This window comes from Mesoplodon densirostris, chromosome 13 (genome assembly GCF_025265405.1).
Source record: "Mesoplodon densirostris isolate mMesDen1 chromosome 13, mMesDen1 primary haplotype, whole genome shotgun sequence".
Lineage (NCBI taxonomy): Eukaryota > Metazoa > Chordata > Mammalia > Artiodactyla > Ziphiidae > Mesoplodon > Mesoplodon densirostris.
Window position 1 is genome coordinate 32,186,494 of NC_082673.1, and position 18,533 is coordinate 32,205,026.

Genomic DNA, 18,533 nt, shown 5'->3' on the forward strand with positions numbered 1-18,533 from the left:
TTATGCATTTGTATGGAAAGATATCTGAAATAGACTACTAAGTGAAAGACAAGCAAGGTGAACAGGTATATACTGTAATACTAATTAAATAAAAGTAAGAGACATAATATACACCCACATATATTATTTATTTTGTATTTCAACCTATTAACCTTTTATTGAAGTATAACATATATATATACAGAAAAGTGCAAACTGTGTAACCTCAAAGAATTTTCATAACTGAACATACTAATGTAACTGGCACCAAGAGTCTAGGTCCTAGATCAAGAAACAGAACATTTCTATCACCCCAGAGGCCTCATCATGTCCCTTCTAGTCACTATGACCACTCTAGAAGAGTAGACATTATCCTGATTTCTAAAAGCATAGGCTAGTTTTGCTTATTTTTGTACTTAATAGGAATTGACTCATAAAATGCATACTCTTCTGTGTCCAGCTTTTTCATCCAGTATTGTATTTGTGCAATTCATCAATATTGTACACTGCTCAGTATCATTGCTGTTTAGTATTCCACTGTGTAAATGGGCCACAAATCATTTACCCATTCTACTGTTTATGGATATTTGGGTAATTTCCAGTTTGAAGCTATTATAAATAGCACTACTATGAACCTTCTAGTATATGCATATGCATGTCCATATACCTAGGCAAGGAATTGCTGAGGATCTGCAAATCTGCAATTTTAATAGTACTGCCATACAGTTTGCAAAATTGATTGTACCAATTGACACTCCCACCAGCAATGTACAAGATGTTACAAAATGTTACAATGTACGTTACAATGTACAATGTTACAAAACCTCATGCACACTTGCTATATTCTGTCTTTTTAATTTTAGTTTTTCTTATATTTGTGTAGTGATATTGCACTGTGGTTTTAACTTGTAGTTCTCTAATGACTGATGATGTCGAGAACCTTTTCACATTCATTTGCTATTTGCTATTTAGATATACTGTTGTGTGAAGTATCTAGGTCTTTTGCCTAATTTTGTATTGAATTATCTGTCTGTTACACTTTTAAATTTTGAACCATGTGAATACTAATTTTTAAAAATTTTAAAGTAATGTAATTAAAAATATAAATAAATTTTATAGTGCTCTATGCTGCATGTTCTCTCCTTCGAGATTTATAATATACTAGTATTTCAGAAGCTCTAAAAAGTTTTAAAATTTTCACCACCACAGAGCAGTTGTAGAAACGCTGTTTCCATTCTTGTCTAATTTTTAGTTTTCATGGAATTAATAATTGCTTCCCTTTTTACTTGCTTATATTTTTTAAGTTCTCTCTCGAATTTTATCACATATTTCATTAGATCTATCAAACCTCTATCAATATAACTACCCAAATACTCAAAATTAGTAATCTAAATAAATTCAGTTACACTAACCAGTCTTTCTTCTTGGAGTCTGCCATCTTCCTTCTCCAGTGAAAACGACTGCTCTCTAATTCTGCCACATATCTTTCACCCTGGCATTTCCCTTCACATTCTCCTGGTCCTTTTTTCTGGATCCCATGTCTTTCTTTTTCTTGTCTTGCTCTCATGTTTTGTTGGAGCACATCCTCTAGTAAGATTCCCTAAAAAAAAAAAAAAAAAAAAAAAAAAAGTGGATGGATGGAAAAGAAATGTTTTCATCCTTGTATATGTGAAAATGATTTTATTCTACTCTTACACTTGATGGATAGTTTGACTATAGGATTCTAGGTTGGAAGTTATTGTCTTACAAAACTTGAAATTTCACTGTAGTGTTTTAGCATAAAAGTGTTATTGTTGAGAAACCCAAGGCCATTCTAATTCCCATCCGTTTATTCCTGCTTCTTCCCTCTGAAAACTTATAGAATCTTCTCTTTATTCTTAGTGTTCTGATCTTTTTAATGGTGTACTGTAACATAGGTCCTTTTTCATTCACTGTGGGTAGCTGGTGGGCCCTTTAAATATGAAGATCTTTGTCTTTTGGTCCTGGCAAAAATTCTTGAATTATTATTTTGATCATTTCCTCCCTTCTTAATGTTTGTTCTCTTTCTCTAGAATTCTTAGTTTGTAAACTAACTGGATGAATGAATGAACGGGAAATGTTTTCTGAGCACTTTTTGTAGCAGAAAGCTTATTAAGGAATGAACCACAGATTATCAGACCATATCTTTAAAGCTAAGTATTTTATTTTAAATTATCAAATTTTAAAACACACTCTTTCATTACAGCTTCCATTTATTGTAAAATGTAACACTGCTACTCTCATTTCAGGCAATACAAAAATACAGGAAGCACTGATTTTCTGTAGGCAGAAATCCCTGATTGAAGTCAGGCATTCCCTATTACTTTTGCTTTAGAATTCATTAAATGCCTAGCATGGACTTGGTATTGTGTATAATATTTGCACCACACTTTGCAAAAGAGTCATTTCAGGTGTAGAAAAGTGTTTGTTTAAGGTAAAAAGATCTTTGCAGTCTTTTTTGGTTGGCATTAAACACCGCATTCTTCCCAGATCTATAAGAAAGAAATGTTTGCAGTCTTACCTGGAATGAAGGGAGGGACTCTCTCAAGGTTACTTTTCAATCTCTGTCTGTAATTATGGACGTCAGGAGAGGAAAAAAAAAAAAAAGTCAGAAAAATACGTCCCTAGTAGAGAAGCACTCAACAGGAACTAAACATCTGAACTTTTAGACAGGATTAAACTCTGACAGGGCTTATCAGCCACCCCCACACGACTGAAGTAGTTGGAAGTGAGGCTAGATTGGAGTCCAGATAAGCAAGTGAATCTACTCCCCTACCTGACTCACCGGGCTGAGAAGTGCGGAGCTCTAGTAAGTCACCACCGCACACCCTCAAAGGGCTTTCCGCGCGGAGTCAGGAAAAGGCAGCTACCGCACCCACCGCGCTACCTCTGGTGTTTGGCGACTCCCGGAAGACGCGCCTATGGGACCAGAGGAGATTCCTCCTGGGTGGGAGGGTCCGCTGACTGGGTGTGAGGCTGCGGAGAGGAAATTTCCCCAAAAGAAAACCTTTCCAACCTAGTGGGTTGGGGGGAGAGAAGACAAATTGAGCGCCCCTGGCTCACGTCCCCACTCCCAAGCCCCCGCCCGAGCCCCGCCGGTGTGGCACACGTCATCTGGGCGCCAGAAGGCGGAGATCTCGGCCTCAGGCCAAGGCCGGAGCTTTGCTGGGAGGATCGCGGGCCAGCGGCCCTCATCCCCGCCTCGGCATCCGCCGCTGACGTCGCCTGAGAAGTCTGGGGAGGGAGGAGCTCCGACAGGCGGGCTTGGGTGGCTGGCAGCGCCTGGGAGGGCCAGGTCGGAGAGGGGAAGCTCCTCCCTTGTGCGCCCCGCCGCCGCAGAGTTGACCAGTCTGTAGAAGAGAAGAGTCCGCTCCGGCTCCGGATAAGCAGCGGCTTGGCGTGGGTTGCGCGGAGAATGGACGGCCTCGTGACCTAATGTCCTGCAGGCTGTAGGGCCTGCCGACCGGGCTCGCGCAGGGGGTGGAGCCGCGGGAGCGTCGGGCACTTCCGGAATCGACCGGCTGCCTGAGTGCCCGCGCCACCCGCTACCATGAACGAGGAGGCCATCTGCAGCGCCCTGCCCACCATCCCGTACCACAAGCTCGCCGACTTGCGCTGCCTGAGCCGCGGCGCGTCCGGCACCGTGTCTTCTGCCCGCCACGCAGACTGGCGCGTTCAGGTGGCCGTGAAACACCTGCACATTCACACCCCGCTGCTGGACAGGTAGGGCGCCCCGGCGGCTCCACCGCGGAGCCCCGAAATCTGCGTTCCCCACCCCACTGGCTCTAACCCCGGGCAAGCGGGCTCTGAAGCCCAAGCGACGGTGACCACTTGGGATCGGCCGCACACCTCGTCACCTCTAGGCAGCCGTTCAACGCTTGGGCTAACATGGTGGGGAGAGCAGGCTTCTCTGGAGATGCAGCAATCACGCTTCTTTTCACTGCCCTCTCCTTTTTTTCTTACTCCTGGGCCTCCTTTCTCCAGACACCACAAATCAGCAATCACAGCCCAACTCTAAACGTCCTCTTTATTGAAATTGGGTTTTGTTTGCTTTGTTCCCCCCCCCCCCCTTTTTTTTTGAAGTCGAATTCTAGGGCTGCACTTCCCAATAGGTAGCTCTTAGCCACATGTGGCTATTACTTTTTTTTTAAAGTGGCTATTAGAAAATTTCAAATTGTATATGTGGTTCACATTATATTTTTATTGAACAGCACTGCCCTAGAGTCTGGGACGTTTTGGTTTGGGCTTTTTGTTGTTTTTGGTTTACACATGTAGGCATGAAAGTTTAGATATCAAACTCAATTTAGTTTCTCCTCTTACCGTCACAGGGAAGGAAGCCTGTCTCTAGAGGAAACTTGTATTATTTTTGCTAAGAATAAACTGAAATCAGAAAGCTGTTAAATGACCAAAAATTTTGAATGTCTCTCCCATCCTGGAACAATTTTAGTGCAATGTCTAGATTTCAAGGGAAGGCTAGATTAGTTCCTGTTTCCAGAAAAACCTTTCAACCATATATATTAATCAGTGAGTCTAGTCACTAATCTTGTGTATTTTCCTTCCAATAGGAATTAAACTAGGCCCTGCATTCAATTCTTAGTGTGTTGACATCCATGATTGCAACATTCTCCTCTCCTCCCCCTATATCTAAAGTGAAAATACATCATGCTAGATGCCTGATTAGCCAGAGGCTGTCAGTATCCAACAGCAGATAAATTCCTCAGCTTCAGCCCTGCTAATGTTATTGACTTTCATCTGCCTGTGGCTTTTATTTGCTGTCTTGCTATCAGGCTTGGATGGGCTAGATCTCACAGTAAGTTTGAGACACCTCTAGAAATTGTTCCCGCTTTTTGTGTACCATAATCCTGATTTAGTGATATACAGGGTATATTTACCATGGGTGTTGAATTCTGTGGAGCAATTACTGAGAAATTATGTGTATGTGTATGTAGTCCACTTTGAAGGGTGATGGTTTATTAGAGAGGGTAGATGTATTTTAGAATCAACTATTAAAATATATGGAAATCTAGCACTGATGGACTCATTAGGTATTTTAAAGGAGATGGATCCTCCCATTTTGGATGCTGCTTCTCAAGATTTTAATTTATCTAAGTTTTGTGCCATTTGGGGCCAAGAAATGAAGACAGTTCCCTTTTGTGCTCATTAACAATTTCATAATCTAAAATTCTTCACTAAATTGGGTAGGAAATTAACTCTGCCGTCAAAGAAGCCATAAGGACCAGTGCAACACTCTGGCTTTACTGCATCACATTTTTTCTTCCACTTGTTACCTAGAATGTTAACATTAGCAGTGTTTATGTAGTCTGAGCATAGGACTGGGCTTTGCAGTTGACTCACAGGGTGTCTTATGTCCTCACTTATAACGTGGGAATAACAGATACATGGACTTCTTGGGCTCTGGTGCGGATAATGTTTGCATTGTTCTTTGAGATCACAAAAGAAAAATAAGTTTATGTGCTGTAACATGTTCTTATTTTAGTGATTGGTGAATTATTCTCTGTAACCTGACTTCTGCCCAATGAGTGGACCTTCCCCAACAATCTCCCAACTCCTTATGAGTAGTTGAGTCTGATAGGTTGTTCAAATACCTTGTGTAAACAGTGTAACTGTTTTGTAACTGAAATTTGCTATGGGTAATTTTGGTAGTATGTCTATAAAAGCTGTTTTACATTTTTATTTTTTAAAATATAAAAACCTATTTTTAAACCGTTTTGGCTTTTTCTGTTTTCCCACTCATTCTTCCTGAAATCTGACTTCAAGAATTTTCCTTCTCTGATTAAGCAGTGAGTGGAAAAAACAAAGGCTTTAGAGTCCCACAAGTGCAATTCAAATCTGACTCCAAATCTGCCACTTAGTGTTGGCATGACCATTAGAAATTGTTAATTTATGTGAGCCTTAGTGCTCTCATATATAAAGTAGGGATGATGAAACCAACTGTAGTAAAGTGGCCAACACATAATAGGATCACAAGAGAAGGAAGAATACATCATACTCTTAATGGGAGGAGGAATTAGTATATTAAGTATCACTAAGATTTCCCCAGCATGCCCTCCCAATAATTCTTTCTCAGAGTATCCAGGAACCTTCCCGGCAAAGGTGCTACTCAATAACTGTCTTGTTGACCTACATTTCATGAGGCGAATACAGACCTGTTTCAGCTTAGGAAATATAAATTTAATTAAAGCAGGTCTCACAAACTGGTATAATTGGTTGCCTCACAGTTGGGATATTAAGTGGCTGAAGAGCAGTGAGAAGGAGAGAAACTCTTTATGCATTCTTGTAATTCTTGAATTTTGAAACATGTAAGTATATTACCTATTCAAAACATAGATGACTAAGATTTTTTTGCTTTATTTTGCTTATTGTTTGTTTTTAAAGGAGGCTTCATAGTCTGGTCTGGAATGTCTGTTGCTTTTCTTATTTCAGCAGCCATTCATCAAGAGCTTGGGTGGTTTAAGCACTAACTAATCATCATCGCTTACCTAATAAGCTTCTCCTAGAGACAATTCTCTTTCTATTACTGCTGCTACCAATACCAAATCATCCATGGTAAAAATTGATGACAAATCCAGTTCCCTTCATATATATGTACACACACACATACATACACACACATATATACATATATATATATATATATGTATATACCTCCCTTAGTGAATCAGGTCAATCAGTCAGCCACCAGAGCCTGGTTATTCTATTCAGTTAGTGTTTTTCTTTCTATTTCCACTGCAACCTTTATAGTTTCAGACTCTCATTGCTTCACATCTTAACTAGTATTATAATCTTCTAACACCTGGCTTTCAAACTCTACCTCCTTCTGCTGATCCTACACCTTGCTGCCAAGTTAATCATCCTAAAAGTTTGTTCCACTTATGTCACTCCTGTGCTCAATGACCTGTAGTCACAACTCAGTGACTACCAAATAAAGTGTAAACGCTCTCACCTGGCTTTAAGGCTCTGAGATGAGGCCCTACCCTACTGTATTCACCTTCACTCCCTTTACACACGCTGTTACACATCCTGATTCATATTAAACATTTTCCAGATATATCCTGTACTTTAACTTCCTTGAATTCATTTGATATACATCTATTAGACAAATTCTGTGTGCCAGGTACTGTTCCAGATCCTGGGGATACACAGATGAAAAAGAAAGGCAAAATCTCTCCCATCTTGGAGAGGGACCACATATCTTGGATGCCCTTTTTCCAATGGTTGAAATTCTATCCATCCTTAAAGTACTGTTGACAACAGTTAAGTGTTTTAATATTCAGGATATTTAGAAAATTTTTACATGGTATGCAACCATAAAATTTAATATAACAGTCTAATCAAATTTGATCATTTAAATACAACATAAACTTAATGTAATTAGTTCAAGCACCTATCATTCTAATATAGATAGACTTTATAAACCTAAACATTGTATTCTTTCCCTTTTCTGGGAAGAGTACAATAATAATCTGTATGTAGCACTTTTTTTCTGTCAGTGGCTTATACAGGTATTTTGGTCTCTAAACAGACCTATGGAATATATAGGGTAGATGTTATCCCTACTTTAAACATGAAGAAACTAAGAGACGCTGCATAATTTACATGAGGTCAAAAGCTAATGAATGAAAAAATCCAGGATTAATTAATATTTATGGGCATGATAATTGTATATTTTTCATTACTTTGAAATAATTATACATTTTCTTTCTTTAGTGAAAGAAATGATGTCTTAAGAGAAGCTGAAATTTTACACAAAGCTAGATTTAGTTACATTCTTCCAATTTTGGGAATTTGCAATGAGCCTGAATTTTTGGGAATAGTTACTGAATACATGCCAAATGGATCATTAAATGAACTCCTACATAGGGTAAGTATTATACATTTTCAGTGGTTATAATTCTGTTATTCAACCTATATAGTGCTTTGGTTTTACAAATGATCAGATTATTTGGGGATATATAGATGAATCAAAATAAGAATAATGAAAAACTTCACCATTTATGGCTTCTTTTGTGTTGTTAAAAATACTTTGGAGTCAGACCCTGCATTCTAAGTGACCTAGATTGTTTTGCTTAGGTTACTGTTCCTGAGGTTTACACTGAATTCTAATATCCACACGTATATATATGTAGGAGAGGAACAGGAGAGAGAAAAGATAAACTCTGCACACCATACAATTTATTGTTAGTTTAAGCCAGATTTCATTTTATGTTAAAGACAATTTAGGGTTCAAATTAAATGTTAATAATACCAGTTCATAAAGTTCTGAATTAATAGGCCAAATAAATCTGAGTTTCAAATACATGAGCTTTTCCAATAATAGACAATGGCATGAGCCATGTACCCTTTTCTCAAGGTATCAGTTATCTGGCTTTAATTGTGAATCCCATCGGTAAACAAACATGGCCCGGCTGCGGGGGTGTCCTCATTATCAAAATATGTGTATTCATCTATTGTTGTTTGCTTGATCTCATATTACTAAAATTATCTCTAGCCTGCAGTTTCTGTCAAGAAATATTTTTAAAGAACTCGGTCTATTTTGTGAGGGGTGCTTTAGTTAAAACTGAGTAGTAACATAATCTGTAAAATCTAGTTACTGAACACTCCTAAATTCTGACACATCACAGTGTTCTATAAGCAAACAAGAGAGAATAGGTGCCACTGTCACCACTCATGGAGTGGCTTCCTCTTTATTTCAGGATACAACACATTCTGTTTGTGACAGGACCATCTGAAACAAGGGCAGAGTAAAGTAACTAGTGTCAGTGTATAAGATTTGTGTAACCAACACAGCAAGTAAGATACAAATACTAATTAAACACAGTTTCCTTCTGTTAAATGAGTATAAACATAAGTTCTAGTGTTGTCTTCCCATACCCCAGCACCCCAGTAGATGCTCTGGTACCCAAATTTGGAGCCCATTAGAAATTCTAGAGCCTGCTACAGGGGGATTGCTAACTCCTGGAAGGAATCATAAAATACATAGTGAGCACTCATCTACCTTCCTCTCCATGATCAAAAGCTTCCATATAGCACTATACTGCAGAGAGGCCTCGTTACTTCTTTAAACGATATAATTTTCAGAAAAAGTTACCTTTTTAAATATTAAAAGATTCAGTTACTCACGGGGATGGGAATCTGTATATACAAGAGGAAGTAATGGTGAACATTTGTCTTTTGTGTTTCTTTTGGTGTCCTGTATTATTAGGTCAGGATTTACCTTGAAGCACCTTCCCCCAACCTCACAAAAGATTGTTGAAAAAAATCAATATACTATGTAAAGACAAGTATTTTGAGCCATTCCCCTGCCAAGTTAATCAGTGAACTATAAGCTGACCCATTTGCAGAAAAAAAAAAAATCTTAAGAACAGTTTTGAGCTCAGTGGAAGCATACTTTTTCATATTATTTAGTAAAATGTACCCAGTGGCATGGTCCCTGATGATTCATTGTTGGATTTTCCCAAATTATCTAATTTTTCTGAGTATGTTCATTCTCCTGGGAAGCTGTATTAACTTTTATGTTCAGAAAACATTTAAGAAAGTTCAGATGACTATCACTTGTAAGTACCAGGAAATAGAAAACATTACATTTTTAATGTTTCTATGTTATATGTACTTAGAAATGAAGATGATTTTTGTCTCCTTCACAAAAGCAAAACTCCCAAATGCTAATTTTTCAAGCTGAAATGCAAGTAAATATATGATTTAAAAATATGAAGTATTAATGCTTAGTAAGTAAATATATTATGGTCATAATTTTAATTGATGCAGCGGTTATCACCATAATCAAGTATGGTTTTATATTAATAGGAAATTTAAAATATAAATTTTGAATAGAAACAAATTGTGTGTGTGTGTGTACACATTCATGGGCACAAGTTATTTGATAGAAGCTGTAGAATGGGAAGATGGGTATGAGTATAAATATATGTCTGGGTATTATACAGATAAAAAATAATTTAAAACTGTCTCAACTGAAGAAAGGCCCCATACCATGTAGTTGCATTACCAGTATAAACTAAAAGGAAATATCAGTACTGTAAAGTCATTATTTTCTCTAAAAATTGAGGAAAGTAAGATACAAGGATGTTAAATAACGTCAAATTGATACTATATAACAAAATGAGTATCTTTTGCCCTGAATTTAGTTATACCAGATATTTAGTTTAATACTATATTTCCTCATGGAATATTTCATTTTCTAAGTGGAAATAAATTTGGCCACTAATTTTAGTTTTGTTTCTTTCCATATATATGAAGAAAAATGAATATCCTGATGTTCCTTGGCCATTAAGATTTCGTATTCTGCATGAAATTGCACTAGGTGTAAATTACCTGCACAATATGAATCCTCCTCTACTTCATCATGACCTGAAGACTCAGAATATCTTATTGGATAATGAATTTCATGTTAAGGTAGTTACTTTTTTAAAAAAAAAAATGCTTATCTGCCTCCTTGTGTTTAATAGTTTTAAAGACTTTTTAGTTATTTCTTCTATCTTGCCAATTTAATCTCTGCCTTTTCCATAACCCCTAATTCAGTGCCACTTCTTCCTGCTGCAGTGCGTTAGTTATTCCTAGACTACAGACATTGGTAAAATTATGGTTCAAAATACAGCCATTGTGTTCTTAATTTAAATTGTCAAGTATACCTTTGTTAACTTTTTATTTTGAAATTATTATAGATTCATAGATGGTTGCAAAGATAATACAAAGAAGTCCTATGTACCCTTCACCCAGTTTCTGCCAGTGGTTACATCACATATAATTATAGTACTATTTCAAGACCAGGAATTTGGCATTGGTACAATACATGTATATAGTTCTGTATCACTTTGTCATGTATAAATTTGCGTAACCACCACAGCAATCAAAATATAGCACTACTCTATCACAAGAAAGATATCACTTATGCTACCCCTTTATAGTCATACCTTCTCCCCTCCATCATACCTAACTACTGTCAACCACTAACCTGTCTTCCATCTCTATAATTTTGTCATTTTGAGAATACTATATGAATGGAATCATACAGTGTGTGATATTGTGAGATTGCTTTGTTCAATTAGCATAATGCCTTTGAGATCCATTTAAGTTGTTCCTTGTGTCAATAGTTGGTTTCTTTTTCATTGGTGAATAGTATTCCATGGTATGGGTGTACAAAAGTTGTTTAACCATTCACCTATTGAGAGATATTTTGGTTAATTTTAGTCTTTGGCAATTAAAATAAAGATCCTATGAACAGTCCTGTGCAACTTTTTGAACAAACATAAGTTTTTATCCCTCCTAGATGAATGCCCAAGAGTGTAACTGCTTGGTCATAAGGTAAGCATATGTTTAGCTTTTTAAGAAACTACCTAGCTACTTTCCACAGTGGCTGTACCGTTGTTTATTCCACCAGCAATGTATGAAAGACCCAGCTTTTCTGCACCCTCACCACCATTTGGTATTATCATAGTTTTTTTATTCTAGCATTCTAATAGATGTATAGTGATATATACCATGGTCTTAATTTTCATTTTCCTATAATGTGGAATATTGTTATTTATTTATTTGCCATCTCTATATCCTTTTCAGTGAAACATCTCTTCATATCTTAAGACCATTTTCTACTTGGATTCTTTGCTTTTATACTAATGGGTTTTAAGGGTTTTGTATATTTTTTAGATATAAGTCCTTCATCAGATATGTAGTTTGCAAAAATTTTCTGCCAATCCAAAGTTTGTTCTTTTCATCCTTTTAACAGGGTCTTTCACAGAGCAAAAGTTGTAATTTTTTTTCTTTTATGATCATGCTTTTGCTGTCATATCTAAGCACTCTTCACGAAGCCACAGGTATTGCAGATTTACTTTTATGTTATCTTCTAAAAGTTCCATAGCTTTATGTTTTACATTTAAATCTGTGATCTGTGATCTATTTTGAATTGATTTTTTGCATAAAGCATAAGATTTAGATACCTAAAGGCACCAGAGGAGTAGTGATTTCAGTTACCCTATATGTAACTGATGACAGCAAATAAAAAGTAGTTGCTGAGAAATTAATACTAAATGTAACTCACTTTATTTTTGCATAGTATTTTGCTACACTTCTTCAAATAGTATACATAATTGAAGAATATTATAAGTATCCAAAAATGTTCAAATAAGTAATAAGGAAGTTGGAACAATAGAAAAATAAATATAAAAAGTATGAGAAAAGTTAAGTGAAAAAATAAACCTTTATTGAAGGCACTTCCTCTCCCTAGAATAAAATGGAAGGAAAAGGAAGAGAGAAGCAAGCTGCTGCCTCAATACTGCTTAAAAAAGAGAGACAAATCTATTACATCAGTTATAGAACCATACAGGTAGAAGTGACTTATTCTAGTCCCCTAATCAGCTGGTCCCCTGAATCCTCACTACAACAATCCCTCATCTCCCAAGGCAGTTACCCTGTGACAGGAGAGTCTTTAAGATCCATAAGTGAATGACTGTGACTTTTTTTTATATGATCAGTCAAAACTCCTTCTCTGTTGCTTCCACTCATCGGTCCTAGTGAAAAAGTGAGTTCAAAGTCCAATTTTATTTCCACCTGACAGCACTTCTGAGATTTGAAGTTAGCTATAATCCCCCTACTTCTCACATATACTTCTCCCTTATACACATCTTTAGTTTATTCAACCAATTTCCTTATTACATAGGTTTTAATCCCAGGTGCTATCTAGATGCATCTGTGTTTAAATCTCTCTTAAATTTTGATCCTCAGAACTAAACAAAATACCCATATTACCTAACACAAGTTTGTGTGGCCAACACATAGTGAGGTCAAACAAACCAAAATGTCAGAGTTTGGAGCAGAGAAAGGTTTATTGCAGGGCCAAGCAAGGAGAAGAGGTAGCTCGTGCTGAAAAAACCCTAACTACCCAAATGGTTTCAGCAAAGCATTTTTAAAGGCAAGGTGAGGAAGGGGCACACCTTGGGTATGTGGTCAGCTCTTGCACAAATTCTCTGATTGGTTGATGGTGGTCAATCCTTAGGTGCTAGAAGGTCTGGGGGTTACATGCCCATGATCATCAAGTAGATAATTTCTTCCATTTGGTGGTGGTTTTAGCATCTGAAAAACTCAGGAAATATGCATCAGATACTATTATCTAGGTACTTTAGAGAGGAGCTAAAGCAGAAGATACGGGTGGGGGCAGGTCTATCCCAGGAAGGCCTCATAGGGTCCTGCTCAGTTACACCCTTGATGTGGTGTGATAAATGTAGAATCATCTTAAATACTTTACTTCGTATTCATAGTTCCTTACTAATTCGTCTTTTGGGGGGCAGTCCTATAACAACATTCAAATTGGGCTCAGTGTCAGCAAAAAGCACTGAGAGGTTTTCTTTCTTTTTTTTTTAATGTATTGGTACTTAAGTCATGTCACCTTGTCATGTACTTTACAGAATATTTTCTGGACATCATCAAAGTTTATCTTGTTAGATTTGGGTGATAACTTCAGCTCTTAAGACCTTTTTGAATGTTTTTTCTGTAGTCCAAGGATTTTTAACTTTGTCCTCCAGCTTTGTGTCACCTTCAAATTTAATTAGCTGATTTTTTGTATCTTCAAGTCATGATTAACTATTAAGCAGTACAGAGCTCAAATCAGAGCTACACAACATGGTCTGAAAACCTCCCTTCAGGTCAATATCAATCCTTTTAATAATTAAGACTTTTGGAGAATAAGCATTCATTTTGTTTGGGATACTCCTAAAAGAGCTGTTATACAGCCCATATTTCTCCATTTTTTTCCATTAGAATATTACAAAAGTCCTTGCTTGACTGATTTCCTTGTTACCGAGTCCGAGTTTATACTGCTCACTGCAGGACAGGGCCAGTAAATCAACAGACGAGGTGTTGGGGCAAGGAATAGCAACTTTATTCAGAAAGCCAGTAGACCAAGAAGATGGTGACTAGTGTCCCAAAGAACCACCTTACCCAAGCTAGAATTCAGACTAAAAGGGGAGAGAGTGTGGTTGGTTGTTGCAAATTTCTTGGAATCCTTTGTTCTTGCAGCAGTCCATGTAGGTCAGGTATTGATGTTCCTGTAAACCTCCAACAAGACAAATGTAATTGTTTGTTCTGTAACTTTTTATCTCTGTATAAATAGAAAAGTGTTATACCCTTAAAGGTCAGAGCCTTGAGAATGGGCTGTCTTGTAGATTTCAGGCTATAGGCAACATTCTTAACTTGTAGCAAAAGCAATAGAATACAAAGGTTAAAGTAAAAGAAACAGATCCAGTATGGAGTCAGATTTATTCTTCCTTGTTACATGCTCATGACTTACTCCCTTTCCTTCCTCATTATCAGAGTGGCTTTCCCTGACAACCCACCTAGTTCCTCTGTATCCTCATACCTTGATTAATGCTAATGCTTCTCCACAGTATTTTTCACCACCTTACAAAACATTTTTTATTAATGTGTTTATTGACCGTCTCCCCCAATTATAATATAATAAGCTTCACAAAGACTAAAATTTAGTCTGTTTTATTCACTGCCACCTGCTTAGCATATGCCGTATAGAAGCATTCAATAAGTAGTTGTTGAATGAACAAATGAATGAATTCCAGATCTTCTATATATACCCAATAGGCCTGATAATTTAATAGTCAAGGATATTATTAAAGTACCTCAGAATGTTTTATAATATACAAACTGTTTTAACGTTTACTCTTTGACAGTAGTACTACTGACAAAAAAGGAAGTGAAGTCTGTCATTCCTTTATTAAGTATTTGTGGAGCAACAGTGTTGTGCTAGACATCCCAAGTACTTGGGATATGTCACATGAGGTCTGAAATTGATCACTGGGCTGATATAATTTTTCATTAGTTCTTTCTGGCTCTTTTATCAATTACTCATAAAGTAACCCTTTCATTAAATTTTTAAACCTGGGATTAAGGATAGTCTCTGCCAATATATAGATTTGCAAAATCAATATTATTTTCCCTTTTTAAAAGTCAGAATGACATTTGCTTTTCTCATATCCTGTAATACCTCTCCATCACCAGGGAGGTATTTGCAAGTATTCTAACTAAACCTGAAATATATGTAAAATGACCTGAGACTTGTACTTTTCAACCTCCTTGGACTTTATTTTCTTCATCTCAGTCCAGAAACTATTCTTGATAGAGAAAACAGAAGCAAAGTAATAGGTGATGATGATCCCTACTTTCTCTTTTTCATTGATCAGTAGGGTACCCATGGTCTTTCTTTGAAATAAATAGAATTTAAAATAGTTTGGCTTTGTGTGTGTGTTTTTTAACTTTTATTAGCTTTAGCACATACAAAACTGTGAACTTTCTAATACTATTCTTATAAATTATGACACTCTTTTATATGCATCCTGTGTGTCTCTACTTTTTATTTTATAAATGTCCCTTAAAAGTCAAAGTTTATCAGTGACTCATGAAAAAGTAACAGTTACCTGATCTACCTATCTTCTTGGAAGGGCCTTTAAATGAAGTGCAAAAAATCTTTTAAAATACTTAATGAAATTAAATGGAAACACACCTTGCTACAGCTTTTTGAAGTAAATTTTTATACTGAAATGCTAACCAGAAACATAGTATCTAAAAGAAAAACATTTACTACCAATTAAGATCAACCAGGACTTTTCTACTTTAAAAAGAATACATTCAATTTGTTTATCTGCTAGTCAGTATCAATTAGTGCACCTTAAATACAAATGAACCTGTGGTAGGCTTATTTGAAATAAATATTTATATGCACCATGTTTGATTTCTCAACTATTCTGTCCATTATGTGTGGAAACCAGAATACTTAGAAGTTATTCCTCATAGCTTCTTACTGATAACTTTATAATTTTACAGACATGGATAGTATTATATAAATGAAAATAGTTATTCCGGTAGGGTAATAAGATTATGGATGATTTTTATGAATAGTGTGTTTTAATTTCCTCTAGTTTTTTAATCTTTTTTTAAATTGAAGTATAGTTGATTTACAATATTATGTTAGTTTCAGGTGTACAACAAAGTGATTCCGTTTTATATATTTTTCAGATTATTTTCCTTTATAGGTTATTTTGAGGTACTAAATATAGTTTCCTGTGCTAATACAGTAAATTCTTGTTGCTTTTATCATCTTTTTTAGCTAAAAAGGACCTTTACCTTTGAAATGCATGTTAAGATCTTGTATAGAATAGAAAAGTTCCTGTTCTCTGTCTTCATTGCTGAATGATATCAGGACCCTCAAAAAATCATGGAACTTGTATTCCTCTCATCATATTCTTCACTTTTGTTTCTTCTCTGGAAGATCCAGATTTAATGAATTGTGTCTTTGGTATATGGTGTTTGTAATAGAGAAGGGGGAGAAATATGGTTCCATGTGAAAGCCAAACTAAATTAGCTGATAAAGGGAATTCTGATTAGGTTTTCTAGGTGAGATTTGAAAACATAGATGAAGACCTTAGGTGAAGTAAAAGGAGCACATAAGGAAGCAAGCTCAAAATACATTTTCTCCAGCACTGTATTCAAACCAGTATTTAGCCCAGTAGTTTGCAATTTGTGGGTCAGGTATAAGATGGACCACATCCCAGTTTTTTTTTTAACATTTCTCACTGTGGCACAGAAATAAACTTTGCTTCTCATAGTAATGCTTATTATCCTAGCAGATGTGCAGCTGGAGTACTGTTTTTGCTTTTAGAGAATGAGTGGGAGGAATAAGAGTTTGTAGTGGCAAGTAGAAGTAAGTAGGATATACGGTTCCCCAGAGTCTTAATACCACCTCAAAGTGTATTAAAGGCCCTGAAACTATGTACTGTGCTTGTTAGTATTGTATGAATAAGAGCAATCTTTAGAGGTTTATTCCCATGTACAAAACATTAATAATACTAACACACAGGGGTCATCTGCTATGTGTCAGATACTGTTCTGAGTGCTTCACTTAGAATAACTAGTTTAATTTTCTCAGTACAACCCTGTGTTATGTTATTATCCCCAGTTTAAAGATGGGTAACCTGAGGCACAGAGAAATTAGAAAACTTGTACAAGGTTGCACAGCTAATTAAGGGGTAGAAATGGAATGTAAATCTAAGTAATCAAGGCTCTAGAACCCATGTTCCAGAACACATATTATATTGCTTTTAGAAATCAATCCAACTTATCTTCATGTAGTGGCACCATGTTTCCTCTTGGTCTTTTCTAATTTTTTTTCTTAGACTTACCCTTTTATTATGATAATGTATGAAAGAGTCATATAGGCTACCCCCTCCCTTTTTGGAGTGGGGCCATAATTTTGTTTTAATCTCAAATTCATCTAAAACTAAATAAATTATTTCTTCTCTTAAAACTAGTAAACATTTTAAGAGTTAAATAATTGAACCACAAGTGGTGTGCTGGATAGAGCTCATTCCACTCTGTTGACTCCTAAATTGTGCCATGTGAAGGTCTAAGTGATTTAAATTAAATGTCTTCAAAGTTTTCCTATACTCTTTTGTTCACTAAATATTGTTTCTGTTCTTACATTTTTGTCTCCCTTTAAAAAAAAAAACATTGGAACGTTTTAGATACTTAGTTATAAGATATTGTGTATTGATAGTATCTGCACAAAATTTACAAGTGAAGTAAAACTGTAAAGGACATATCAAAAATACAGAATGTTTGTCACTGATAATGCTTTAGGCACTCCTTGTCATGGACATAAATATGTTTTATATGCTAACTATACTATTGTCAACAGATATTCTTTTAGTGGTTGGTAGGCATAAATCATATAATAATGAGTTATACTATATTGGAATTTTACTTATTTCAAAATTTAAGGATACTATTTTTAGCACATTATAAATAAGAGCATATAAACCTGAGTTGTAAACAATACCCAGTGACAATTGTATTAGATATGAGTAGTTTAGCAGTTCTGTGAGGTATAGGTAAATTTTGAAAGCACGTGATATAAAGCTACTAGTCACAAAAAGTGAAGTGTATATACTCATTCAGAATAAAAGGCAAAAATACTCCTGTTTAATTTTTCAAAACTTAGTCTCTTTTAAAATTTGTAATATTATGCTGAGCTTCAAGTCAGTTTATATTGCTTTTAGAGTTGTTGGGTTCAGCACTATGGAATCCAATTTGTTAAGAAACTAATAGACTATTATAGAAATAAAACATTAATATATATAGCATTTACTCTGGTCTCATGTCTAAATATAATAAATATAAACAAAACCAATCAATTCTTGAATTTTTTAAAGGGAAAATTAAAAAATTCAATTACTCTTTTCCCTTCCAGATTGCAGATTTTGGTTTATCAAAATGGCGCATGATGTCCCTCTCACAATCACGAAGTAGTAAATCTGCACCGGAAGGAGGGACAATTATCTATATGCCACCTGAAAACTATGAACCTGGACAAAAATCAAGGGCTACTATCAAGCATGACATATATAGGTACAGCATGTTACTTTTGCTCAGAGTTAACCTTGTCTAAAAAACAAGATTAATCAATCAGAATTTTGAAGCTACATTTTAAAAGTATGATTTTT

General features: G+C 35.9%; 1 protein-coding gene and 1 long non-coding RNA gene across 3 annotated transcripts in view; one reads left to right on the forward strand and one right to left on the reverse strand.

The window, feature by feature from the left end:
- Nucleotides 1–141: 141 nt before the first annotated feature.
- LOC132500819 (uncharacterized) lies at nt 142–3,085 on the reverse strand. Its single transcript, XR_009534081.1, has 3 exons — nt 2,783–3,085; nt 2,519–2,565; nt 142–1,579 (listed from the first exon to the last, which is right to left on the reverse strand). It is a non-coding gene; the product is annotated as an uncharacterized LOC132500819 (long non-coding RNA).
- A 133-nt stretch (nt 3,086–3,218) lies between these two features.
- RIPK2 (receptor interacting serine/threonine kinase 2) overlaps nt 3,219–18,533 on the forward strand; it is a 29,636-nt gene continuing 14,321 nt past the window's right edge. The window contains exons 1-4 of one of the 2 annotated variants that reach the window (XM_060116107.1): nt 3,219–3,720; nt 7,726–7,879; nt 10,273–10,428; nt 18,281–18,438. In XM_060116107.1, coding sequence (XP_059972090.1) covers nt 3,548–3,720; nt 7,726–7,879; nt 10,273–10,428; nt 18,281–18,438 — 641 coding nt within the window. In that variant the 5' untranslated portion in view covers nt 3,219–3,547. The remainder of the gene's footprint in view (nt 3,721–7,725; nt 7,880–10,272; nt 10,429–18,280; nt 18,439–18,533) is intronic. The other variant, XM_060116106.1, reaches the window with a different exon arrangement.